The following is a 27,495-nucleotide window of genomic DNA, read 5'->3' as shown; positions in this document are numbered from 1 at the left end:
TTGTACGTATTTCATACTTTATTTTTTTTTTCACCTGATCGCACCTGCAGAGTTTAAGATACAGATACTAGATTACCTTTTGGACTCCATGGAGCATCATCTGAATTCTTCTTTTTTTTGGGTCGCGATTTCAAAGCAGGGTCATCATCATCAGACTCCAGGGATGGATAGACTGTAGGGAGAGATGAAAGCAGGAAAAAATGAATTCTTATCTAAAATGGGAATGATAGAATGATACATACTTTAGTCCTTCGCTACTCCTCTTCAAGTATACTCATTTACTTATTCCTCAGTCAACTGCAGAAGGTCCCTAAATATCTCACATTTTGTGTCTTTCCTATGTTATCAAAGTCCTTTTCCTACATTCACCCAACTCTGATTTATTTGGATACATTACTTGGCTCACCTTTGTAAAATTTAGCCCTAGATTTAGCCCTGTAAGACGCTTTTACCTCCCTCTTGTAATCTGATTCAGATTCTTCCTTCTCAGTTCTCCATAGCAACCTGCATTATGCTCGCACTGGAGATGCTTTATTGTACTTAGAAACTGATTGTTATATCTGCTGCCTCTAATTACAAATGAGGCCAGGGATGTGTGTTTGATTTTATATTAAAGCAGTCCCATACAATGAAGAATGGGTATTTATTGTTTGTGAAATGATAGGAAAACATAAATAGCACACACTTAATACATATAAAAACATTTAAATTGAACTGGGACCAAGATTAGTGGAACTGTATGATCTAACTGATAAAATACCCACATACAAGTATACTTTACAGAAACAAATACAAGTATGCTGAATATCACAAAATCCATTGGCAATTCCTCATAATCCATAGGCAAGACAATTAGGATTTAATGGGAATATGGTCTAGAAAGATCCTACTGATGAAGGAAAATTCTGATGCCACTCCCAAGCCTAGAAGAGAATTTTAGTAAGAACCTCGTAAGAATGCTCCTCCTACTTCTTTCCAGAGGGCTTCTCTACAGAAAAGTGAGTCTATTTTTTGGACCTTCAGTAAAGAGGTAAAAACTTTGCCTCCTGACCCTATTTTCTTTCAAGAAAGGAGGATTCAGTTGTTCTTAGATAGGACTGAGTCTAATAACACAGCTTTTTTAGGAAAAGCCATCAATATTACTTTGCAGATCTGAAAGTTTTTCTACTCCAAAGGAAATAAGTATGGTATAACAGAAAGACTTGGTACCTTAGGGTCAGAAAACTACTTTGAAATATTGGATGACACAGTAGTGGCCTAAAAACAGTTTCAGAGTCTTAACCCATAAAATCAAAATAATAGATAATGTCTAACCTTGCCTTATAAAGTTGTGTTCAAAAGATGTATTTAAGAAATGACATGTGGAAGATGGCTCAATAGGTAAAAATGCTTGTTGTGCCATCCTGGCCACTTAGGTTTGGTTCCCAGAACCCACATAAGGTGGGAAGTTCTTCATAAAGGGCTACATAAAGTTGTCCTCTGACCTCCATACATGCTATGTCATGTGCACCTACCCATACATGATAATATTTTTTTAAATTTACTAAGAAGAGATATATAATGTATAAAGTAAGTTACATAAGGAATTCCATTTTTAGTTTCACATTTTAATCAATAGGTAATAAGGTATAGATTACAAATTAAGCCTATGCATTGAAAGAAAATATATTTAAATATGCATATTAAAATACAAGGTTGAAGCCACTTCTGATTTTAAAACATATTACTAAACAATAGTAATTACTCAACAATAGTAACTCAGTGTGCAACTGGCATAAAGACAGGTATAAGAACCAATGAGAAATAATATTCTTTTGCTTTTTGGGACAAGGTCTCACTTTGCTGCCAAGGCTGACCTCAATTATCAAATACCTCTGCCTCCTGAGTGTTGGGATTACAGATATAAACCACCATGACCAGCTCTCACTAAGATTTTAGTACCTGTTTTCTTTTTTATTAATACTTTTAGTTGCCATACAAAATAATGGGTTATGGTATTTTATGCATATATCACTGTATACTGCACATATGACTCTCTACCCTCCCTTAGCTGTTCTCAGTAGCAATAAGCTCTAAAAGACAAAAATAATACAAAGCATCTTCTCCAACTACAAAAAACTACAAATCAATAACAGAAAGATAAAATGAAAATTCCAAACTAGGTGGAAGTTACATGTACTCAAAAAGAATCAAAGAAATAATCAAAGACTTTGATATGGGATCAGTAAAATGGGCAGTGGATAAAGATGCCTACCACCAAGCCTGAAGATATGAGATTAACCTCTGTGATCTACGCTGTGGAGGGAGAAAAATCAACTCCCACAAATTGTTCTCAGACCTTCACACATATATAAGACTCTGCAAAACAGTGCACAGACAGCAATTTAAACCTGCAAATACCTACACTTGAAAAGATGAAAGATCCTAAAACAATAGCCCACCTTTACACAAAAAGTATTATTAAGTCTCCTATCAGCCACTGCCGCCATCTTCATACCCACAGGCCACAGTTAACAAAAGAGCTTTCTTTGCCTGATGACTACATCCCCCCCACTCCCATCCATCCCTTTGCATAGGCCTAGTGACTGTGACGGGGAGGTTAGTGCCTCTCCTTTAAGAACATCTTCCTTTTCCACTCTCATCTCCACAACCACAGGCCTAACTCAAAAACCACAGCTCCAATACCGGCTTTACCTGGCCTATGTCCAATCCAGCAGCTCATACATACACACATCAGTTTTTCCTAACCTAGTTCTGAACACATAGTTCCTGAACTGGACAAATCTAAGGAAAGCTAAACTCTCACACACAATCAAAGAAGTTCACAAGTCCAGTTCACACTGAAAAACAACATGAAAGACCAAAACAATATATGTCCCATAGAACACACTAGTCAAATGTTCTCCATAGAGAACTATTTAGTTAAATCCTAGGGCATAGAATTAAAAAACAATAATAACATCATTAAGGAATTCAAGAAGTGTAAAAGAAGATACAAACACCTCAATGAACTTCAAGAGAATAACAACACATACTTGAGTGATGTTCAACAAAATACAAATAGAAAACTGAATGAAATGATGAAGACAATTCAGGATTTAAAAACTAAATTGAGTAATGAGATAGAAGCGTTGGAGACAACTCAAGCTGAAATGAAAATGGAATTGACAAACTCAATGACCTGACCCTTAATACTCAGTCACTATTCCTAGCCCAGCTCTATTCCTTTGTAACTCACTGATAACCCTCAGAACCCTTTCTACTAGGAACACCAAAGGCACCACACTTGGCTGTGACCCAGGTAGACCACCAGTAGACTATTCTTTCCCCTCCACCATTTCTATTCCTTCTCCTGTGCTTAGCTCCCTCCTTCCAGTTCATCTCCATTCCCCTCAGACCTGTGACCATCTGTAGACAGATTCAGAGTATCCTTAGTTCTGCTTCTGCCACCCTTTGAGAAGCCAGACCCCAAGTCCTAATTAAGAGACTTCCAGATCCGTGGAAAGGCTACCATAAATGTCCTTCCCGGATAGTGAGATCAACAACTAACTTATCCATGGAGCCCTCATCTAATGCCTGTTGGAAATAGGAGGAAACATCCATACATAAACACTGAGTCGAAGTAGAACCCAGATGCAGATGGAGAGGACAAGACCAGGTGGCAGAAACACATAGAGACAGCTTACCTGAACAAGGAGGAGCTAATGGGCCACCAGACTGACAGCTGGGAAGCCAGCATGGGACTGACTCAGGGTCCCCTGAATATGGGTCTCAGCCAGAAGGACTGAGCAGTCTAAGGGACCTCAGACAGTGGAACCAGGATGTATCCCTGATGCACAAAAGGACCTTGTGGACACATCCCCCATGGAGGGATAACTGCCTTAATCTAGAGACAGGAGAGAAGCCCTAGTCCCTACTTCACATGACCTGTCAGAGCTACATGACCCCAACTGGATGGCATTTCCCTACATATGGAATTGGGGTGGGGGGATGGGAGGGGAGGGTGGTTAGGGTGCATGTGAGAGGGCAGAGAGGGTAAAAGGGAGGGAGAACTGGGATCGACATGTAAAATAATAAAGTAAATAAATAAAAATGCTTTGACTCCAAAATTTAAGTTCAAGGACAAGTTACTGGGGGGAAAAGCTGTGGTTTGATCTCGCCAGACTGCCTGAAACAGAGTACCAGGTGATCCTACATTCAAAACAGCTGGACAAAGCAGCCTTGCAGACTACAGCCAGGATTTCTGCATTTTCTTAGAATCCCCCATGACAGCGTCCCTTACCAGCAGGAAGTAGTTTGGAAAGAACGACGCCCAAATTCCCAAAGATTGTCAATAAATGTTTGTTTTCATTTAAATGGACTTGGTTATATAAAATAAATAAAAAAAGTCATCACACACTATAAGTAATGAAGTGAAGGTATCTTACACTATAGGGAATGTAACTTCTTCCCATCTTCCCACAGTCTCTGTGAGTTGCTCTTTAATATCACTCATTCATGCCCTTAACCATTATCAGAAAAACATTGTTACCATTATTCTGTTAAGAATAAAATTGCCTTTAGACAATTGAAATTAAGAAAAAAAATACATGTTTAGCTCCTTAACATTGTGTGTGTGTGTTGTATGTGTATGTGTGTAATAGATAAGTTTACGGAGAAAAATATATTTCAACTACATCTTTAAAATTATACATGTATAATAGATATAAATTTTGAGATATATTTGATAAGTTGTAAGGTGTTTAAAAATATTTCTTCATAGCTGGTTGGTAGTGAGTAATTTCCATTTTGGTGATAAGACTTCCAGATTATATCTTTTTCACTTTAATGACTGTTATTAACTACAGAATTGTTTTTTGGTGATATAATCTTTACTTTGATCATTTACTATTTTGACCCACTTTCTTCTGACTTGTATATTTTCTGATGAGAAGTTTAACATTAATTATATTTGCTTTTTCTCTATAGTTAAGCTCTGTATTTTTGTTTTACTTTTAAACTGACTTATTAAAATATTTTACCTGCAATGTTCTGTATTAAGCATTTTAAATACAACATATTTATATTTAAAAAAAAGAGAGAGACTTCCAGAGTCAGTCTCTATCCTGTGCCTGTAAAACTCTACTTCAAATGGATTAAGGACCTAAACCATAAGTCGCATTAAAGGAAAACCCATCAGAGTAACACCTGATTTCTTTATGGAAAATCTGAAAGCCAGAAGAGCCTGGAGCAATGCACTTCAAGTTCTAAAAGATCACAACTGCCAACCCAGACTGTTGTACTCAGGAAAATGACATAGTTAAGGAGAAAGGAAAACATTCCATGATATAGGCTAAAGCAATCTTTTGGTTGTATGTTATGGTTTACAATTTTTGTTTTTGTGTATTTGTATTTATTGTGTTTTTCTCTATTCTTGTTTGTGTTTTTTCTTTTGCTTGCTTGCTTGTTTTCTAAAGAGACAGAAAGGGAATTTAGTTGGGTGGGTGGGGAGTTGGAGAGGATCTGGAAGGAGTTAGGGGAGATCAGAATACTTCTATAAAATAGACTACATAATAGGATACACCAAAAAAAAAAAAAAACCTTTATAAATTCAGAAAGACTTCACACATCCTGTCTTACTATAAGATAATAAAACTTAAAAATCAAAGGAAACAAATCTCTAGTAAATACACAAATTCATGGAGGTAAGGAAATAAAACAACTCATTACTGAATGATGAATGGGAGAAAGAATCAAGAAAAAAATAAAAGAAAAAAATACTACTTAATGAAAATAAAAACACAGCACAATAAAGCCTCTGGAGGGAAAAGTATGGCTCTAAGTGCCTAGATTAAAAAATCAGAAAGACCCTGGGGCTGCAAATATGGAGCATTGGCTAATCTTCCAGAGGTCATGAGTTCAATTCCCAGCTACTACAGACGGCTCACAACCATCTCTAGTGGGATCTGCTGCCCTCTTCTGCCACAAATGTGTACATGTGGATAGGGCTCATGTATAAATAAATAAATCTTTTTTAAAAATCAGAAAGACCCATGTCAGTGCTGGGGAGTCAGAAGCAGGCAGATCTCTTTAAGTTCCAGTCCAGTCTTATCTCCATCGATACACAGCAAGACCCTGTCTCAAAACAAACTTAAATCAGAAAGAACACAAATATGTGACTTAATGATTCATCTCAAGAATTTGCATAGCAAGAACAAAACAAATTCAATTCCAGTGTATTGGAGGAAATAAAAAATTCACAGCAGAAACTAATAAAATAGAAACAAAGAACACAATATAAAGAAACAACAAATCTGTTTCTATAAGAAGATGAACAAAAGTTGACACTCTTGGCCCAACTAAACCAAAGAAAGAAACAGTGACCCAAATTAACAGAATCAGAAATGAACAGGGCCATTTATAATAGACACAAGGGAATTCAGATTATAATGGATTATATTTAAAAACTTGTAGTTCAGTAACTTGAAAAATCTAAAAGAAAAGGACAAATTTCACACAAACCACACAAAGTTAAATCAAGAACTGGTCAATAACCTAAACAGAGCTATAACAGGAAATTGAAAGGGTAATAAAAAAATCAGTATGTATCCCTAGTATACGAATGGACTTTGGGAGACCTTCCTACATAGAGGGATACTCTCTCAGACTAGACACATAGGGGAGGGCCTAGGCACTGCCCCAAATGATATGACAAACTTTGAAGACTCCCTATGGAAGGCCTAACCCTCCTTGGGGAGCAGAAAGAGGATGGGATGGGGGTTGGTGGTGGAGACAAGGGAGGATGGGAGGGTGAGGGAACTGGAATTGACATGTAAAACAACCTTGTTTCAATTAAAAAAATTCTCTCAATTAAAAAAAAATCATTGTAACTATAAAAGTCCAGGTCCAGATGTATTCACAGAAGATTTCTAACAGATTTGCAAAGAACTAGAGCCAATCCTCATTATTTAAAAAGTAGACATAGAAAGACCACTTTTAAGCTCCTTTTATGAAGCCAGTAGTATTCTAATACAATACCAATACCAGGTAAAGACACAACAATGAGAACAAAACAAAAAATGACAGGCCAATATCTGATGAACATAATAGGTTCAAAGATCATCAGCAAGACAGACTTATAAACCAACACATACATTGATCAAAAGATTATCCATCAAGGCCAAGATGACTTTGTCACAGAGATGCAACGATGGTTCAAAATAAAAAAAAACGTCAATAAAGGTAATATATTGCATAAATGGACTTCTAGACAAAAATCACAGGATCAGCTCAATAGATGCATTAAAAACCTTTGATAAAATCTAGCATGCCTTCTTAATAAAAGCCCTAGACAGAACATAATTGGAAGAAAAATATTTCAAAACCATAAGGCTATCTGCTTCCTGACTTAGGATGCTATGTGACGAACTGCCTCAGGTTCCTGCTGCCTTCCCTCCTCCTTCTTTTTTATTTTTATTCATTTATTATTTCGAGAAAAGGTTTCTCTGTACTTCTGGAGGTTGTCCTGGAACTTGCTCTGTAGACCAGACTGGCCTCGAACTCAGAGATAGGCCTGTGTCTGCCTCCCAGGTGCTGGGATTAAAGATGATTTCCATCACCACCGGGCTGCTTCCCTTCTTTACTCTGATGTACTGTACTCCTTTTCAAATCATTAAGTCATAATAAACCCTTCCTTCCTTAAGTTGCTTCTCAACAAGCATCAGGTCATGCAAATAAAATAAAATAAAATAATATAAAGGAAACTGGTACTGAGAAGTAGTGCTATTTGCTGTGATAAACCTGCCTATGGGTTAACAGGATTTTTTAAATTTTTTATTTTTTTGTGGATAGATCTTTTGCCTGCATGTACATCTGTATATCACATGTGTTCAAAATGCCTAGAGACTAGAAGAGGATGTCAAACTCCCTGGAATTGGAGTTACAGTTGGTTGTGAGCCACCATGTGGGTGCTGGGAATTAAACTACATTCTCTGGAAGAGTAGCCTGTGTTCTTTATTACAGAGCTATCTGTCCAGCCCTGTGGTTCATAGGCCTTTAGAACTAGTTTATAGGAGGAATGTAAAAGAATTTGGTGATACAGGCTAGAAAAGCCCTTAAATACAGCAAGCAAAACAAAATGAAATATTCGAATAGGATTTAGGAGACTAGAATGCCAAAAGAAATATGGATCACGGAGGTGTAGTTCTTGAGGCTTCAGAAGGGAACAAGATCTCTATCAGAACCTGGCATAGAAGCCAATTATATTCTAGCAATTCATCTAGCTGTATTCTGGCAGTGTCCTGAGAAATTTAATGAGTTTGAAATAAAAGTAATAGACTTCTTTTGTGTGTGAAAGAAATCTCAAGACAGGAGAGCATTTAGGTTAGGATGGGTCTTGGTTATTCTTTGCTCTTCTTATCCGATAGTGCACAAAGATATGAAAAGTGTGCAGTGTGGTGAAGAAAATAGCTTGATTTAGTTTAAAAAGATGGCTGTGTAAGGTACAAAAGTAGGTGTAATTGTTAAAGAGGTAATTAGCACTATTAAAGAGTAACCTAGTGCTCTGAACTGGGATGACAGGCAAGGTATCTTAAGGGTGAAACTCATCTCTTAAAGGCTCCAACTAGTGAATATGCAAATTTTTCTTTTCGTTTTGGTTTTTCGAGACAGGGTTTCTCTGTGTAGTTTTGGAGCCTGTCCTAGAAGTTGTTCTGAGATAAGCCTGCCTATGTCTCTCAAGTGCTGGGATTAAGGGTGTGTGCTACCACTACCCAGCTGCAAATTCATTTTAAGAGAATATCACTGAAGGGGTTCCTGGCTTAAAAGCAACTCAGCCAAAAAAGAAAAAAAAAATAGAGCATTTTCCTAGATTCAGTTGCCAAAGCACACATAGGACACTATGTCTTTGATCTAAGATGGACAATATATATCTTGAGCTGGCAGCTGAACATGGCAGCATCACCCACATGATACTGGTTTTGCAGGCATAAAAGATTCAGAATTGAGGAAGTAATCAAGTTTTGCCCCACGGTTCCACAGAGTTGTTGAATCCAGGCACTGTGTGGCAGGGTTGGAGTTCCTGCATGGAGTCACAATATGTCAGTGTGTGAAGCTATGAAAGTAAAGTTCAAGTTACAATAGAGACTGGAGAATCTAGAACCATAAGATGTTATCTGCCAAGAAGTATACCTGGCACAGAGGTTATGTGTGCAGCAGGGAGTAAAGCTGGAGGAGGAGTGGGGCAGTCCCTTGGAACTCAGATGATTCCATCACAAGCCCCAGATGCTCAGCATGGAAAGCTGTAGCATTTGGTGCTTACCCTGCTGGCTTTCAATATTACACTGGTTTGATCATTCATTGCTATAACCCCATTTCTCCATTGTGAAATGGAAATGTTTACTGTATGTACCTGTACATTGGAAGTGTGTACTTTCCTGACTTGAATCTTACAACTTTCGGAGTGTTAGAATTATTGAAGACTATAGGAACTTTTTAGGCTGATTTTTGGTTGTGGTTTTTTTGAGACAGAACTTCTCTGTGTAGCTTTGGATCCTGTCCTGGCACTGAAATCTGTAGACCAGGCTGGTCTCGAACTTCCAGAAATCAGCCTGCCTCTGCCTCCCAAGTGCTGGGATTAAAGGCAGGCACCACTACAGCCCAGCTTGAGGTTGTAATGAATAGTTTTACATTATGAGATGGCCATAAACAAATTGGAATGGGGTCAGGGCAGAAAATTATGGCTTGAAAGTGAAATGTCCCACTTAGACTCATATGTCTAAATATTTAGTCCTTAGCTGGTGGCACTGTTGTGGAATAATCATTTTGTACACTGAGAAGATGTGTCTTTGCCAACACACCTTCGGATTGGTTTAATAAAAAGCTAAATGGCCAAAAACCAGGTAGGATTTTTAGGGCAGTGAGGACACTGAGAAGAAGGTTGGAGATGTGGAGAGTTGCCAGCCAGCAGAGAGGAAGCAGCATGGGCAGTACACAACAAAGGTAATAAAGCCACAAGACAAAAAGTAGATTGGTAGCTATTGGCCATGCTTTCTTTGTTAATAACGTCTCCATGTTGTGACTTGGGAGCTGGCAGGTGGGGCAGAAAAAGTCTGACTACATGGCACTGTTCTGGCAGGTTGTGGAACCTTCAGTTGGAGGACCCTTACTGGAAAAGTGGGTTGATGGAGGAAGGTATTGAGGTCTTGTGGCCTGGCCCCACTTCCTGTCTGCTTTGTGCTTTTTGTTTATAGTCACAATATGATCAGCTGTCTCACATTCCTGTTGCCAATCTTTCCCCACTATAATGGACTGTATTCTTTTTTTAAATTGTAAACTAAACTGTTCTTCCTTTAAGTTACATTTGGTTAGGTACTTAGGCATAGAAATAAAAAAAATAATTAGTATATTTCTCTAGAGTAAGAAAAAGCAATCTGTTTTTGTCTTTGAATTATAATTTGGAGTATACATAAATAAGGACAGATGAGTAAAGTCTAAAGTAGATCAAGCAGATGAGAATTTTATAGAATGGAGATGAGATATATCAAGATTTTCAAATATACAATATAAAGGAAGAAAATAGCAGCTGGAGATGAAAATCAGGAACAAAATCAGATGTGGTAGTGCATACCTATAATTCTGACACTCAGAAACTGAGGCAAGAATTTTGATACAAGCTAAAATCTGAGAGGTGGGGACCTTAATTAAGGAAATGCCTCTATAAGACTGGAGTATGTGTAGGGCATTTTCCTAGTGATTGATGAGTAAAAACCAAGCCCATTGTGGGTGGCGTCATCCCTGGGCTGGTGGTCCTGGGTGCTAATAATAAAGCAGTCTGAACAAGCCATTAAGCAACATCCCACCATGGCCTCTGCATCAGCTCCTGCCTCCAGGTTCCAGCCCTGTTTGAGTTCCTGTCCTCACTTCTTTCAGTGATGTACAGCAATGTGGAAGTGTAAACCAAATAAACCCCTTCTTCTACAATTTGCTTTTCAGTTATGGTGTTTTGTCACATCCTTAGAAACCCTAAGACAAAAGATCAAGAATCTAAGCTGTCATCAGCTATATGGTAAGTTCAAGGCCAGCTTCTGTCTCAAAAACAAAACAACCAGCCTGGCAGTGGTGGTGCACATCTTTAATCCCAGCACTTGGGAGGCAGAGGCAGATGAATCTCAGTGAGTTCAAGGCCAGATTAGTGTACAAAGTGAATTCTAGTACTGTTGAGGACCATAAAAATGGCTTTACTTCATCTTGGCTTAAAGTCAGAATTCAAAATTATCCTTACTCTTCCAAGGTTAAAGTCATAAAACCTAAAGGTCTAAGGTGTGGCTACTGTAGGATGTTTGATTTTAGGCCTGGATGTCTTATCTAAATAACAGCACTTGGTCTGAAGTGTGGCTACTCTTAACCCTTTAGGCCACATAACGAGAAGTTACCAAATGTTTGGAGAATTAAGGAAGAATGTTTGTTTCTAACTTGTATCTTGATAAACAAGTCTTTTACCATTTTCCTTTTTTGTTGGAATATTTAAGAATGTTAAAGAATAAAGTTAGGGTATTCAGTATTCACTGGATTGCCCTCCTGAATTTACTGTGTGTCTATCTTCCTTAGTATCTTTACTTGTTGTTTCTCAATCCACATTCCTCCTCTCAGGTACAAACCAGGCAAGTTGACTAGATCTGACTGAAGCCCCACATTGACAGGCTACTACAGATTGGTACCACAATGTGGGGCTACTACCAACGTCTACTACACAGGATAGCCAGGACTGTTATACAGACAACCCTGTCTAGAAAACCCAAAACCCAACCCAAACCAAACAAACAGCAAGACACCAAAATCAAAAACACTAAAAGCAAAATACACCTGAAATACATTCATTTTCTCTCTCTAAAGTCTGCTTTATCACTAAAATAAGGTACCCTAATAAATAGTTATGTTACAGGGGGGAGCTAGTTCCTTGGATATCCTGAAAGATAAATAAGTGGCAGTAATGACTCTCCTTATAGTATTATTGTTATTATAAGCACTTCTAGCAGTAGAAGAAAAGGATGAACCACACAATGCAATAGTACCAAATTAGTAAAACCAAAGTACTGAAATGATACAACAAATACCTTGACTTTGTGTACACATCTATGACATCTCTAGGTCAGAATACAGCAAAAGAATAAATCAGAAAGCCTATGTGTTAAGACTTTGATAGGAATACAGAAATAAAGGCCTTATTTAAAAAAATCATGGGATATGGGTACAAAAATAGAACTATTTCTGAGTAACAGGCACAGAGAGATGCTAATAGTCAAGCTTGTTTCATTTTACAGGGTACTAACATCTACTACTTTTTAGGATTTCTTTTAAACTGACATCCTTACCTAATGATGTTATATAATTATCACTGGAAATACAAAATTCTTGCTTGTAAACAAAACTAATTAAACATCAACATTAAACTTTAAAAGGGAAAACCAAATAGGAAAATGGAGAAAAATAAAATCCCCATGTATACAGAATTCTAAAGAATTTTGTTGGGAGTAAGACTATTACAGCTAACAGAATTCTACAACCTTGAAATATATGTGGTCCACATACAAGAATTGTTTGTGCTTCTATACATTAGCAATAAAAAAATTCATAAAGGAAATTAAGAAAATTGCAAGTATAGGAAAGTAATATAAAAATGAGAAGGAATAAATCTAACAAAGGAAGTATAAAAGGTGAAAATATACAAAGACAAAAATAAATGAAAAGATATTTAATACTAAATTGGATGTCTAATACTGTTAAGACAATAATATTCAAAAGAATGATCTACATATTCCATCTTATCCCTTTCAAAACAATTTTTCAGAAGTGGAAAAGTTGGTTCTAAAGTTTGAATGAAACACAATGAATCCTTAGTAACAAAAACAATTGCAAATAGAATTCAATAACATATAAAAAAGATTATCCTCTGTGATCAAGCTGGCTTTAATCCAGAGACACAAAGATGGTTCAATACACAAAATTCAATAAACATAATCTACAACGTGAGTAGACTAAAGGACAGGAACCACAGGATCACTCTATTTAGATGCAGAAAAGGCCTGTGACAAAAATCCAACACCCCTTCATGACAAAAGATCTGGAGAATCTAAGGATATAGAAGATATATCTCAAAAATAATAAAGGCAATATACAAGAAGTTCATAGCCAACATCAACCTAAATGATGAGAAACTCAAAGCATTTCCACTAAAATCAGGAAGAAGACTTGGTAGTACACTCTCCCAATCCCTGTCCAACAGAATACTTGAAGTCTTAGTTAGAGCAATGACTAGTGATGGAGATCAATGGATACAAATTGGAAAGGAAGACTCCAAGGTATAGTTATTTTCATATTGATGGGAGATGTCATTCTGTAAGCATATTTCTCTTATTGGTTAATGAATAAAGCACTGTTGGCCAATAGGAAAACAAGATAGGTAGGACAAGGAGACTAGGAGGAGAGAGGAAGTAGGAGGGAGGAATTTCAAGATGGTGGACTGAGAGAGAAGAATGCTGGGGCCTCTCTCAGGTAAGATGAGACCACGTGGAAGTACTTAGATTAATAGAAATGAGTTAATATTTAAGACAGAGCTAGCCGATAAGAAACTAGTAACTGGACAACAGAATTATATCAAATACAGCATCTCTGTGTGTTATTTGGGGCAGGTGCGGCTCTGGGATCAGACCGGTGGCGGGGGGGGGGGGTAAAACAACTCATAACATCATATGATATGGTTCTAGATGTAAAAGACCATAAAGAAGCCACCAGAAACCTCCTACAGTTGATAAATACATTCAGTAAAGTAGCAAGATACAAAATAAGCATATAAAATTGGTAGTCTTTCTGTATGCAAATGACAAACAAACTGAGAAAGGATTCAGAGAAAACAGTACCTTTCACAATAGCCACAAAAAACATCTTGGAATAAGAAATGAAATCTAGTACAATGAAAATTTTAAGACATTGAAAAGGACATCAGAAGATGGAAATATTTCCTACACTCATGAAATGGCAGAATAAATACTGTGAAGATGGCCATCCTGTCAAAAAGCAAGCTACAGATTCAATACAATCCCCATCAAAATTCCAATACAATTCTACACAGATTCAATACAATTCTACACAGAAACTGAAAAAACAATCTTAAATTTCACAAAGAAACATAAAAATTCCAGGATAGCCAAAAAGTCCTGAATAACAACAGCAAAACTGCTATATTATAAATCGTACTGCAGAGCTGTAGCAATGAAAACAGCATGGCAATGACATAAAAAACAGACATGTTGATCAATAGAATAGAATTTTGGACTCATAAATACAGCTGAGTTCTGACAAAGAATCTAATAATACTCAAGAGAAAAGACAGCTGGTCAAACTAGACAGCTACATGTAGAAGAATGAAATTTGATCTTCATCTTTCACCCTGAACAAAAGTCAAATAGAAATGGATTTAGGACCTTAATTAACATAATACCTGATACCCTGACTCTGATACAGTAGGTAGTAGGGAGTATGTTTGAATTCACTGGTATAGGAAAGGACTTTCTGAACAAGACCATGACAGTACAGGCATTAAAAACAAACCTTAATAAATGGGACCTCATGAAACTAAACAGTTTTTATACAACAAAGGATACAATCCAGTGAAAAGGCAGCCCACAGAATGGGAAGCAATTTTATCAGAGATGTGCCTATGGCAATTTGTATGAGAATGTCCTGTATTTCCACACATTTGACTCTTGGATAACCAATTGGAAGAATTGTTGTGAAGGCTTAGGAGGTGTGGCCTTGTTAGGGGATGTGTGTCACTGATGGGTGGGCTCTCAGATTTCAACAGATTTATGCCATGTCCAGTACACTTTTTGTCTCCTGATTATAGTTTTAGATGTGGGATTCCAGCTGTTCCTGGATGCCCCACCATCATGGATATTAACCCCCTAGAAACCTAAGCCCAATCAAACACTCTATAATTTGTGTTGGTCATGGTGATTTATCACAGCAATAGAAAAGTAATTAACACAGCAACCAACAGGAGGTTAGTATTTAGAATATAATAAAAACAAAGAATTAAAAATAAAATGAACAACCCAATTAAAATATGAAATGAAAATGGTTGAAAACACTTTAAAATACAAAATAAAACTCTTCCAAAGTATGGAGAGATGGCTCAAGGGCTAAGAGCACTGGCTGTTCTTCCAGAGGACCTGGGTTTGATTTCTCAGCACCCACATGGCAACTCACAACTGTCTGTAATTTTATCCAGTGCCCTCTTCTGACCTCTGCAGGCACTATGTACATACACGGTATATAACTAAACATGCAGGTAAAATACCTGTCCACATCATATAAATGAAATACTACAACCCTCCCCCCCAAAAAAAAACCCTGAGGCTAGGTGGTGGTGGTGCATATCTTTAATCACAGCATGTGTCAGAGGCAGGCAGATTCTCTGTGAGTTCGAGGCCAGCCTGGTCTACAAAGTGAGTTCCAGGACAGTCAGGCTACACAAAGAAATCCTGTCTCGAAAAACAAAAACATCAAGACAAAACAGAAAAATGATGACAAATGCTAATGTGGATCTGGGAAAAGGAACACTTACTCAACGCTGCTAGGAATGCAAACTGATATAGCCATCATATTCCCCAAGTGAGTCTTGTAACTATGGCTCTGGGCTTAGGTAGTAAATGAGAGGACCAGAAGACCAGAAGGCAAGAGATGAACAGCTAACAGAAAATGAACAAAGAGGGTCTACAAACATATAAAACAAAGAAGCAAACACTACCTACAATGCTGGTAAGAATGTATGGAAAAAAGGTGTTTCTCATATACTATTCATAAACTGATCCTTTTGACATTATTAATTTGTATCTCGTACACAATCTTTAAACCAACAAGTTTTTCAATCCTAGAGAGACATTTACTAGTAAATGTCATAAAAGATTATTGCAAGGATTTTCAATGCAATAAAAAAAACTTAAGGACAACCTAAATGTCAAATAGAGAAATGATTAAACATACAATGCTACAGAATACTTTGCAGCAAGCAAGCCTCTATGCATTGATGAAGCAGATTATCTCCATGTACTGATGTTGAAAGATAGCATACCAAACTGTAGAGTGACATACATTAAACAAATACTCTGTCTCCATTTAAGTTATATGAACAAAAAATAAAGGAAACTTGACTCAGAAAGGAGAGTATTAAGCCTAAGGAATTGTGTATTTTTCTAGTTTTTTGGTCTCAGTCAATGAAAATTAACTATATTTATATAATTTTAAAAATAGTAAAATAAAAATATACATTATTGTTACCTACATTATATAAACCAGTACTTTATTCATTATATTACTCCAAAATCATCCTTTCAATGATTCATCATTTTTAGGACTTACTTCTTAAATATACAAAGTTTAATGAAGGCCATTTTAGTTTTCTATCAATACCTGAAAGAAACTGATTCCAGAATGTCCTCTCCCACCAACCAAAACTCACATGTGCTTAAGTTCCTTATAGAAAATAGTATGGTATTTTCATACACTCTGTGTTCTTTATCATGTACACTTCCAATGTAAACAGTTGTACTGTACAAGTTAGAGGAAAATGGAAAGAAAAGAGTCTGTACATGTTCAGTACAGATGTATTTTTTTCCAACATTATTTTTGATCTATGGATAAAACTATAGAGATGTGGAATGCTCAGCTACAGTCAGCTGGTGGTATATACCTTAAAAAAATGAAGTGGTTACCACAGAACATTAACAACACAGATGGTGATAATCAAATAAGCAAGAGTGGAAGAAAGATGAATAGCACCAAAATCAGATGACAGCTAATTATAAGAGAATTGTACTATATTGGAGGATTTCCTATGAGTAAGCCTAGTGTACTGAGTAAGCATAATTTCTAATTATTACAACAACCTAGAGATATCCCCCTTTCACAGAACAAGAAAACATAGCATAGAAAAAAAAATAAGTGTCTAGCTTAAGGTCAGGCCTGTGTTCACTAGACTATCTTCTTTTAGAGTTAGGACTGAGATTGGGAACCCTTTCAATCTAGCCCCATATGCTAACACATTCTTACTATACTCAGCATCCTTGAAGCATGCTCCCAAGCTGTCTTGCTCATCGAGACTGGCATTCTCCTCCTCCTCGCTTTCGTTTCTCCAGTATGCTGGCCTCTTGATGGGCCGCTTCCCTGGGGTACGCTGGGAAGCAGGACTGTTAGACACAGTGCCCAGCCCACTGCTGGAGCTCCCACTGCTTCGGTCTTGCCCCCCGGTCCACCAAGCCTGCAGGCTGGAGGTAGCTGGTGAGGATGATGAGGACTGCAGGTTGGCCATACACAGCATGCCCTGGATGGCCTCTTGAGTGCTGGGGGAGGCTGGAGCCTCACTGTAAAGGACAGAGGAGAAACACTGGGAAAGTTATTCTAATCAGAAGAAAGCAGTTGTAAGAGCATACAGGGAGGAAGAACAGCTATGACAATCAAGGTGTTACAAAGGTGAGAACCATCCGTGGTTAAGAATGAAGATAATTTTAAAAACTGTTTTCATGAAAAGCTAGTTTTGCCTCAAATTTCTTTAAAGACAAGCAATGAGGGGGAGTCAGAATCCTCTTTTTTATCTTCAATCTATGCTGCATTATTTCCTTTTTTAACAATTCTCTTTCTATGACTCTTCCTGGTCTATTTCCAATGCACTTAAAATTGATTTCACTTCAAGTCTACATATCTTCTCACTGCCAGATATCCCAGGATATTTTTGCATCCACATCATTCTTTAAGCATAAATCTCCTTGCTAATTATCTGTTTACTTGGTTCAGTACGTTGGGTATGGTGGTACATCCTATAATACCAGCACTCACTGGGAGTCAAGGCAGAGGACTAGGAGTCCCAGACCAGCCTAGGCTAAATAAAGAGACCCTGTCTCAAAAACCCAAAACAAAAAATGCTGAATAAATGGCTTAGCCCTTTGGGTGGTACTCTTCAATAGCCTGGAAAATGGAGATTACTCACGTGAGGGCAGCATAGTCAGGTCCCCCCACCTGCCTGCTGGCCTTAAGTAGATCAAGAATTCCACCAGCTCCACTCCCATTCCCAAGCTTGCTTTCAACCCCTTCCACCATGTCCTCATCTGTTGTATAGTCCTCCTGTTAAGAAAAGAGCATACTGCCTCAGTTGTACAAGGCAGGTCTAGTAAGTTTCCAATATAGGGTTGACAGTGTGAGTTCCAACATCCTAAATGTAGACCATTTATTATGCAGAATATTTTTATTTCATTATAATCTTTACAGTATCTTTGTAAAAGCACCATAATACCTATTTGACAGGTGAGCAATCTAGGGAGCAATGAAGTAAAACAATTTGTGAAAGGATATATCATAAACTGCAAATCAGGTATATACTTTTTGTTAAGTGATACTGCCTTTTATTTTGTTCATTAAAGGATTTTTAAAAAAATTAAATAAATTATAATCCTCCATTTATTGGCTGGTCTCAACTTAGCATGCCATTTAAAATTCTGTAGGGCTGGAATTGAATCCAGGGCTTTATATATGCTAAGCAAGTGCTCTAGAGTGAAGAATATTCCCAACCTAGCATGCAATCTTTTATTTTGTAAATATTTCAGAAAGTAAATGTATAATATCTTTGTCCCTTGACTAGATGCAGGGCATGCTCCTACCTCAATGTCAAACTCAACTTCTCCAGGTTCACGAATTCGGTTGGGGTCAGAGCAAGGTTTTGCTCGGGGCAACTTCCGGGGAAATTCTAAAACACAATGCAATGTATTAGTATGAGGCTAAGATTATGATGCATCTGAGCCAAACACGCAAAGGAAAGAAGATAAGAATGTAATTCTGGCCAGGTAGTGGTGGCACATGCCTTTAATTCCACCTCTCAGGACGCAGAAGCAGGTGGATCTCTGTGAGTTTAAGGCCAACCTGTTGTGCAGAGATAGTTCCAGGACAGCCAGGGCTAAACCATGAAACTCTTGTCTCAAATAAACAAACAAACAAACAAACAAACAAACAAACAAATAAATAAATGAGATTTTCTCTGAAGTAATAAGAACCAACACATAATTAAAAGAGGTGAGGAATTAACTGAAAAATAAATCTCTAAACAACAACAAAAAAATGTAGGTATATAACCTGGTAAATCAGAAAGCCAACAAGCTCAAACCTAAAACTACCATGAAATGCCAATGCAGGGAAGAAATAGAACAGAAACGTACTTGATCTTATTATCAGGCTCGCCTTTTCCTTTCCCAGTCGCTCATCAATCTGCAGCTCATCATCTGAATCCAAGTCAAATTCATCTCCCATGACCTGTTCTGATACCAGCCTTGCATTGTCTACCTTCTTTGCAATTTTGGCTCTCCGAGACTTGGATAAGCTCTTTACCCTCTTGGTACTAGGAAAACAGTGAAAAGAGCATCAAATGAGTCATGTGAAATATTACCATGGTAGGGCTAAGAATATGGGTCAATGATAGAATGCATGCCTAACAAATGCAAATCTCTGGCTCCAGTCCCTACTCATTACTCTCCCAGAAAGGCAATTTGCCCCAAGTGTAATACTCATCAAAATCTACCATTTATTTTCATAAAAAACCGACATGTGTATAAACACCATATTTACATCATTTCTACTGTCCCTCTTCCCTCTCCAGCTCCTCCCACGCCCCACTACTCTTTAAAATTCATAGCCTCTTATTATTGTCACTCATGTGTTGCAATAATAACATACAAATATATACATGTAAAATCAACCTGAGTCCATTTAGTGCTGTTTGTATGTTTATGTGTTTAGAGCTGAACACACGTGACTGGATAACCTACTAGGCCAGCCTACTCTACAGAGTAAGTTGCAGGACAGGATCCAAAAACTGCACAGATAGCTGGGCATTGGTGGCATATGCCTTTAATCCCAGCACTCGAGAGGCAGAGGTAAAAGGATCTCTATGATTTCTAGGCCAGCCTGGTCTACAGATCTAGTTCCGAGACATGCTCCAAAGCAATACAGAGAAACCCTGTCTCAAAAAAACAAAACAAAACAAAACAAAACAAAAATCACAGAGAAACCTTGTCTTGAAAAACAAAATCAAAACCAAAGAAAATCCTATGTGAAAGAATTTTTGTACTTTCCCTTTATCCTACTTTCTAGAAATAACCACTATCAAAGGTTTAGAATAGCAAGTATAATATGTATAATAAATATATATCCTTGTTTGAATGTATAATAGACATATCTCTGGAAAGAAGTGATTTAGAGGAAGAGGTAGAACAATAGGGGATAATGAGGAAAAAATATTGCATGTTTCATGTAGAATCTATATTTAGCTATATACACATATGTATCTATACAAATGCACACAAATATGTATATATGTATACATTTAAGCATAAAGAGTAATATTTGTGAGGAAAAGCAGATCAGTAGCAGAGGTTAAGGAGGATAGAGGATGGTAGTAGGGAAGTAAACATAAACCAAATACAATTTATGTGTATACACAAAAATATCATAATGATTTCTGTTAAAGGAACATAGCAAAAAATGACTCCTAATGGATCAGAGAAGCTTCTTCTTGCAATAGGTAAGAATTAACTAAAAGACCCACAACTGACCCATGTACAGAGAATGAGAAACTTTGGAACACTCAGTCTTAAATGGGATGTCTTCATCAAACCCCACCCCTCAGAACTTAGGGATCTATGCAGAAGAGGAAACAAAAAGAATGTAAGAGTGTATGGTAATGGATGACTCCAAGAGAACAGTGTCTTCTAGACACAACAAGATTGATGCACATATTAATTCAAAGAGACTTTGGCGGTGTGCACAATACTGACACAGGTTCAAACCAGAAGAGGTCCCAGCATTTTAAACAGGGAAGTGGACATAGGTTCCAACTCCTAACCCAAAAGCTATTTGCAACTGATACCTGCTAGCAAAAAGAAAATCAGTTCTTTCCATTGGAATGTCAACTACACTCCAGGGCAGGCCTCAGGCCCAGGAGTAGATAACTAACACAAAGCAAACTTCATGTTATTTTTTGGTGGGTGGCTTATTTTGAGTTATTATTATTATTTTGTCTTAGAAGTTTTGTCTGGATTTTCATTTTTTGTTTTTGTTTTCTTTACAGAGAAAAATAAGCAAGCAAGAGAGAATATACATGTATGTACACATGAAACTGGATGGGTAGGGAGGTGACCTGGGAGGAGAAAACATGATCAAAATATATTGTTTAAAAAAAATTAGTACTTTATTTTTAATATATGCATGTATGTCTGTGTGAGGATGTCAGATCTTGGAGTTACATACAGTTGTTAGCTGCCATGTAGGTGCTAGGAATTGAACCAGGGTCCTCTTAGTGCTCTTAAGTGCTGAGCCATCTCTCCAGCTCCCACGAAAATACAATTTTAAAAAAAATACCATAATAAAATCTACTGTTTACACGAGCTTGCTAAAAAATAATAAAACTTTAAAATACTATCTGGGAGAAAACACCAACATTGGTTGTCCATGGAGAGAACAAGGAATGTGAGATGGGAACAGGATTTTCACTAACATTTCTCAGTGCACATATGGAAGTCAGAGGCTGACTCAAGTGAGTTGGCTCTCTCCTTCCACTTTGTGGGTTCCAGAGAACAAACAGGTCTCATCAGAATTGGTGACAAGTGTCTTCAACCACTGAGCCATTTCCCTGTACTGACCCTTTTGAATTTTAAAACGATATAAACTGAATTTTAAGTATCTTCTAAAAATTAAAAATATAAATAAAAGCCCATATATTGCTTTTCACTCCCCCACACAATTACATGTATGCCTTTTTAAAAGTAAAGGCAGAATTGCATGTTATTTTACAACCTGATTTGTTTCACTGAAAAACATATCTTAGGGCTAGAGAGATAGCTCAATGATTATTCACTGGCTGCTCTTCCAAAGCATCCAGATTCGATTATTAGCACTCTGATGAAGCCCACAACTGTCTGTGACTCAGTTCTGGGGAATATGACTGCCTCTGTGGGCCTCCTTGGGCACTAAATGCACCTGATGCACATACATACATACAGGCAAAAACACTTATACAAACAAAAGGAAATCTTAAAATGAATATTGCCATTAAAACACACATGCACATACATGTGTGCATATATACATCAAGGCAGAAATGGTGGTAGAACATGCCTACAAATCCTGCAATTAGGATATAAAGGCAGGAAAATCATGATTTCAAGAATTTGGCCTATATAAGTGAATTTATGATCAACCTGAAATATGCCGGTAGACCCTGTGTGTGTTTGGTTGGGGGGATAACTGGGGGAATGTAGTACAGTGGCAGAGTGCTTGCCTAGCATATATAAAGCCTTAAATTCAGTCCCTGTCATGAATTTAAAAAACTTAAAAATCTATCTTGAAGCTGGGTATGTCTACAACTATTTCGGAGGCTGGAGCATTACTTGAGTTCAGGAGTTCAAGACTAGCCTGAATAACATAGCGAGACACCTACCTCAACTGAAAAAAAGACACTATTTTGGTCATTTTTCTGTGTTAACAGATATTAAAGTGGTACATTCTTTTCAATTCTCTAATACATGGATTCCATTCTAAAGATGATATATGCTATAATTTATTTAACCTATGCTAGTGAACATATGAATGATTTCAGGCACATATCATTGCAAGGATGCAGGATGCATTGAACAATTTTTCTTACACATTTGTATGAAAGATCTCTATAAACTGAATTCCTATGCATTCAGTTATAAAAGCATATTTTTTATAAAGTATGTTCTTGAGCTAGCAAGATGGCAAAGCAGGTTAAGGGCCTAGGTACATAAAGCCTGATGACGTGAGTTTGATTCCTGAAACCCACATCAGAAGAAAATGGATTTCCAAAAGTTGTTGCCTGACCATCACACCATGCCATGGCATCCCTGTATGTACTTCCCGTGACCCCCAGCTCTCCATACACATAGTGAATAAAAATTAACCAAAACCCCCTTTGTTCTTTTGTTAAAGATTTAGTTATTTTTATTTTATATATATATATATATATGAATGTTTGGCTTGCATGTGTGTATGTGCATCACATGTGAGCCTGGTGCCCATGGAGATCAAAAGGGAACATCAGATTCCCTGGAACTGGAGTTATGGATGTTTGTGAATCACCATGTGGGCACTGGAAATAGAACTGGGGTTCTCTATAAGAGCAATAAATGCTCTTAACAGCTGAGCCAGCTCTGCAGCCAAAACCCTGTGTTCTTAACCTGCATACTTAGTACTATCACTAATTATTTCTACTAGCAGTTCTACCATAATAATTTGCTAAAATTCTGGAGCCTATATAAGATCTTTTTCAAATTGCCAGCTAGATTCTAGACCTCTCCCCCCATCCACCATGACTTCTGAACAAAGTTAATATCTACTAACATAGTTCAAATATTGCCCTTCTTTCACCCATGTCCCAACCTCCAGGTCCACATTTTGTCACTGGCAATCTCAGTTATCTCTGTTTCTTTTCCAATCTTACCTGCCATTGGCCATCAACAGAGCCAGTGGGTTCTCACTGCCATGAAGGTCCATGTCTTGTGAGTCATCATCTGATTCATTCAAGCAGGTACCAGTGATGTTGAACTGTAGAAGGAGGAGGCTCAGTTGTCACCAGTCTGAGACTCCCAGGTAAATCAAGATGGCCAGTTCCCTCTGGTTTTACTGCAAAACTGTCAAAAACCCTCTGAACCCAGGCCTTCTAATATGCCTATCCCCAACCCCCCACCTCCAACAATTACAGGAGTAGGAGGTTGAGAATATATAGTTTGCTTGGGGAAAACATATCATAGCTTCTGAAACATATTCCCTAAAAAGGAAGAGGGTACCATTATTAGATACCCACAGAGGACAACATGATCTTGAGACAAAGTAAAATCCTGAAGAAGGAGACAAGGACCTGTTCAAAATTCTAACCCAACACACAACATTCTCAAATCTCATTCTCACCTCAGTATATCAGGATTCAACTCAAGTGTCTTGTACCTAGAAAAGAGCTGAGCCCTACCTAGATAGAATCAACCCCCTTCTGTGTGTGAAAAAAAATCCCACACAGACCCTTTATTGTGGCATCCATACTTCATTTCACTCATTTGTTTTTATGCCTGTCATTATTAGCCTATCAGCCTCTTGAGTTCCAGTCACAGCACCTATCACAGTGCCCAGCACAGAAAACGTCTCAATAAATGCGTGTTAAATGAGTGGATCTGGTAGCCAAACACCAGGGGCCCTAAGAGATGGAAACAGAACAGGATAGCCTGTTCTTTTGAAATACTGCTCTTCCAAGGGACCCAAAAGGGTTGGGCTGAACCCATGGGCCAGCACCCACCTTTGCTTTCTGGGAAGAGCCTGTCTTCAGTGCCTGATGACTGTATGGGTCCATGAGATTATAGCTCAACTGGCCAGCAGGCCCCAAGGCTGAACTCTCCTTGCCCTTTCGCTCTGCCTTCTTGAAGATATCCTTGGGCTTCAGGCCTTTCTTCTTTGAACCACTTTTGGAGGGCAGTGACAGCCTGGACATGGATACTGAAGTGGAATGGGCTGGCCTGGTTAAGGGGATGGAGCCAGCTGGGAAGATCCTCTGCAGCCCAAAGATATTGCTCGTCTTCCCAACGTTCTGTTGGAAGATGTCCTACAAGAGTATTAGTACACGAGGGTGTTAGAGCTTAGTCAAGGGTTCTCTCTATTTTAAGAGCAGAGGTCTGTTCCCAGCACTAATGTTACTGCCATGAAGTGGCTTACACAGGTGCTCCACATATGCACACCCCTGGTTCCTATACAGTGAGTCATGATAAATGTATTGGGTGGCATTTCTTTACCCAGCCATTGACAAGTAAAGAGAAGACGAGCAAAGAAAAAGCCCAGCATTACTGTCAAAACTGGAGAGAAAAGACTCCAAGATTAGCTGACACAAAATAAAAAAATAATCAAGTACTTATCTGTGTGGTTCAAACTCTATGGACTATAGGACTTTTGAAGAAAGATTCTAGTCCTAATTTTGCTACCAGCTATCCCTGTGACCTTGGGAAGTTATCTGACCGAACAAGCTCTAGTGCTTGTTTGCTCAGATGTATAATTAAAAGTCAATAGTCAAGAGGTATTTTCAAAGATGTTCTGTGGTTACTTTCAGATTCCTGGGAGAAATCTTGGGGACTGGTGGTATGTGGAAGGCAGATGAGAGGAACAAGGGGAGCTCTAGGTCTCTGACCTTTGTCCTATTCAAAGCAGTTATGCTTTGATTTGTTATACAAACTGGCTTCCTTCCATAGAAGATCTTATCTGGGGAAAAAAGGATACCAGTGGTCTGTCTCATGAGTTTTCTTCTAACCAGCCTAAAGTTCTGTATGTAGAAAATTGGGTTAAGCATGTACTGTAAACTGCCAGTCCTTTGACTGACTCCTGAAAGGTTTTAGTAGGTGAAATAGGAGAAAATGAGGTAGGATGTAGACACTGAAGACTATGGAGTAGATAGTGAAAGATGCTACAAGCAGTGGGGCCAGAAGTCCAACTTCTAAAAGCAAATGACCCGGTAGCATGCATACACATACATGCATACATATATCCACAGGGAAAGGAAGAAAAAAGAGGGAAGGAAGAAGGGAGGGAAGGACAGACAGACACATAGACTACATCTCTTAGGCACTAAATACAATTGTATAGATCCTAGACAACTTTAACATCCTCAAGTCCAATTCTCCTCTGGTGCCTCTGCTACTTCACCAGCCCACACTGAGTTTTCTCTTTACTACAAAGTCTATTAATAACAGTGACTCACATTTATTGAGTATTTACTCTGCCAGGCACTGTGTGAGGGGCTCTATATTACCTCTCAATTCTACCAAAGATCTTAAAGGTTGGTAAAGTTATTCCTCACTTTAGAGATCAGGAAACTGAGACTTTGAAAGGCTCTCAAATGAAAGAACCAGAACCCAGGCTTTTCTGAGTTTCTTACTACTATATCTCCTGTCTCATGATATATGCCACCTGTTAAAACATGCCTTTGTGATAATTTTCAACCTGAGGTTGTCATTTTGTAGAATTCAGAGACTAAATTAAACAGAACAAGTATAACTATCACTATGGTTCAGCACTAGAATTTATTATGTGCCAACTGCATGTCAAGCACTATACTTAACATTCAATTCACATTACCTTATTTAATCTTCTTAACAACCTTGAATGGTATCATTATTCTCAGTTAAGATATAAGGAAACTGAATTTCAGAGAGGTTAACTACATCAGTTTGTGGGTAGACACAACATCATTCATGTATCTCAAGGACCTATCCCAGCATGTGGCATGCATGCAGAGAACATAATTATTTAAATGAATGATTAAATGAATGAATAAGGCCCTTGATAGAATTTTTCCATTCCTTTCCTGGGCTTTACACCAACTACAAAGTCCTGACCTGCCACTTGAGTCTCCAGCCCTTCCCACATGCCTTCCTTCCTCCCATGCATCTTACTTCCACCAAGCGGATCTCCCTAGCCAGATCTTTAATGAGCTGTACAGTCCGCACTGTCTCCGGGATCTCATCCTCATGGTCTGGTAGAGCCTGTCAAATAAGAAGCATGAGATAACTGATTTCTTGTAAACATGCCAATGGCAAGCAATGAAGAAAGGATAGTCTTTTCAATAACCGATAGGGAATCAATTAGATACTGGATATCCATAGGCAAAACAAAAACAAAAACTTTAATACATTTCTTGAAATAGAGAGGATTACAAACCTAAATTTAGAACTTAAAAATATAAACCCTATATAATTAAGGAGAAAATTTTTGTGAACTTTTGCTAAGCAACTATATCATAAGACAAAAATAGCATAAACTACAAAAAATTAAATAATAAATAAAATTGACTCACAGAAGACAAACACCTGTCTTTGAAAAACCTCTGTTACTTCAAGAAAAACCAAGGACTGAGAGAAAACTTTTATAGAACATATATCTGTGTACATATCTATAATTCCAGTGATTAGGACGTTGAGGCAGGAGGATTCCATTTGAGGCATGTTGGGCTATATTGTGAAAAATCTGTCTAAAAAAATCACATATCTAATAAAGAACAATATCAAGAAGTGTCAAGAATTAAGATGTAAACTTAGGGAAATCAACTTTGGAGAAGAGACCTCAGTACCAGCAGCTACAGGTCCATAGCTAGCCCAATAGCACCTCAATAGCAGGGAGATACCTGCCAGCTGTGTCTTTTGCTTGTCAACTTTTTTAGTATTGAGATTTAGGTTTTTATATATTGAGATCAATCTCTTTGTTGTTATTTCTTCTACCACTTTTCATTTTGTTTCTGTATTCAGTAGGCAAAAAATGAATACAGAAGATGAATACAGTTCCCCAGTACTTTTCTTATTTCTCATGGTTCAATTCTTTATCCCCTTAACAGCTAATTAATCTGGAATTTGAGGGTGAGGCTACATAGGG

At 37.8% G+C, this 27,495-nt stretch overlaps 1 protein-coding gene across 9 annotated transcripts in view; it reads right to left on the bottom strand.

Annotated features, from left to right (window-relative positions):
* Positions 1-27,495, bottom strand: part of Phf8 (PHD finger protein 8) — an 87,257-nt gene that overhangs the window by 13,627 nt on the left and 46,135 nt on the right. For 6 of the 9 annotated variants that reach the window (XM_051178673.1, XM_051178676.1, XM_051178672.1 and 3 more), the window contains exons 12-19: positions 26,523-26,612; positions 24,383-24,685; positions 23,537-23,640; positions 19,239-19,417; positions 18,687-18,772; positions 18,020-18,153; positions 17,086-17,396; positions 77-172 (exon numbers count right to left, since the gene is read on the bottom strand). In XM_051178673.1, the coding sequence (XP_051034630.1) occupies positions 77-172; positions 17,086-17,396; positions 18,020-18,153; positions 18,687-18,772; positions 19,239-19,417; positions 23,537-23,640; positions 24,383-24,685; positions 26,523-26,612 (1,303 nt within the window). The remainder of the gene's footprint in view (positions 1-76; positions 173-17,085; positions 17,397-18,019; positions 18,154-18,686; positions 18,773-19,238; positions 19,418-23,536; positions 23,641-24,382; positions 24,686-26,522; positions 26,613-27,495) is intronic. The other 3 variants (XM_051178678.1, XM_051178681.1, XM_051178679.1) reach the window with 3 other exon arrangements.

Source organism: Phodopus roborovskii, unplaced genomic scaffold (genome assembly GCF_943737965.1).
Source record: "Phodopus roborovskii unplaced genomic scaffold, PHOROB, whole genome shotgun sequence".
NCBI lineage: Eukaryota > Metazoa > Chordata > Mammalia > Rodentia > Cricetidae > Phodopus > Phodopus roborovskii.
The sequence above is the reverse complement of the archived record's forward strand: the minus strand, read 5'-3'. Positions and strand labels throughout refer to the sequence as shown.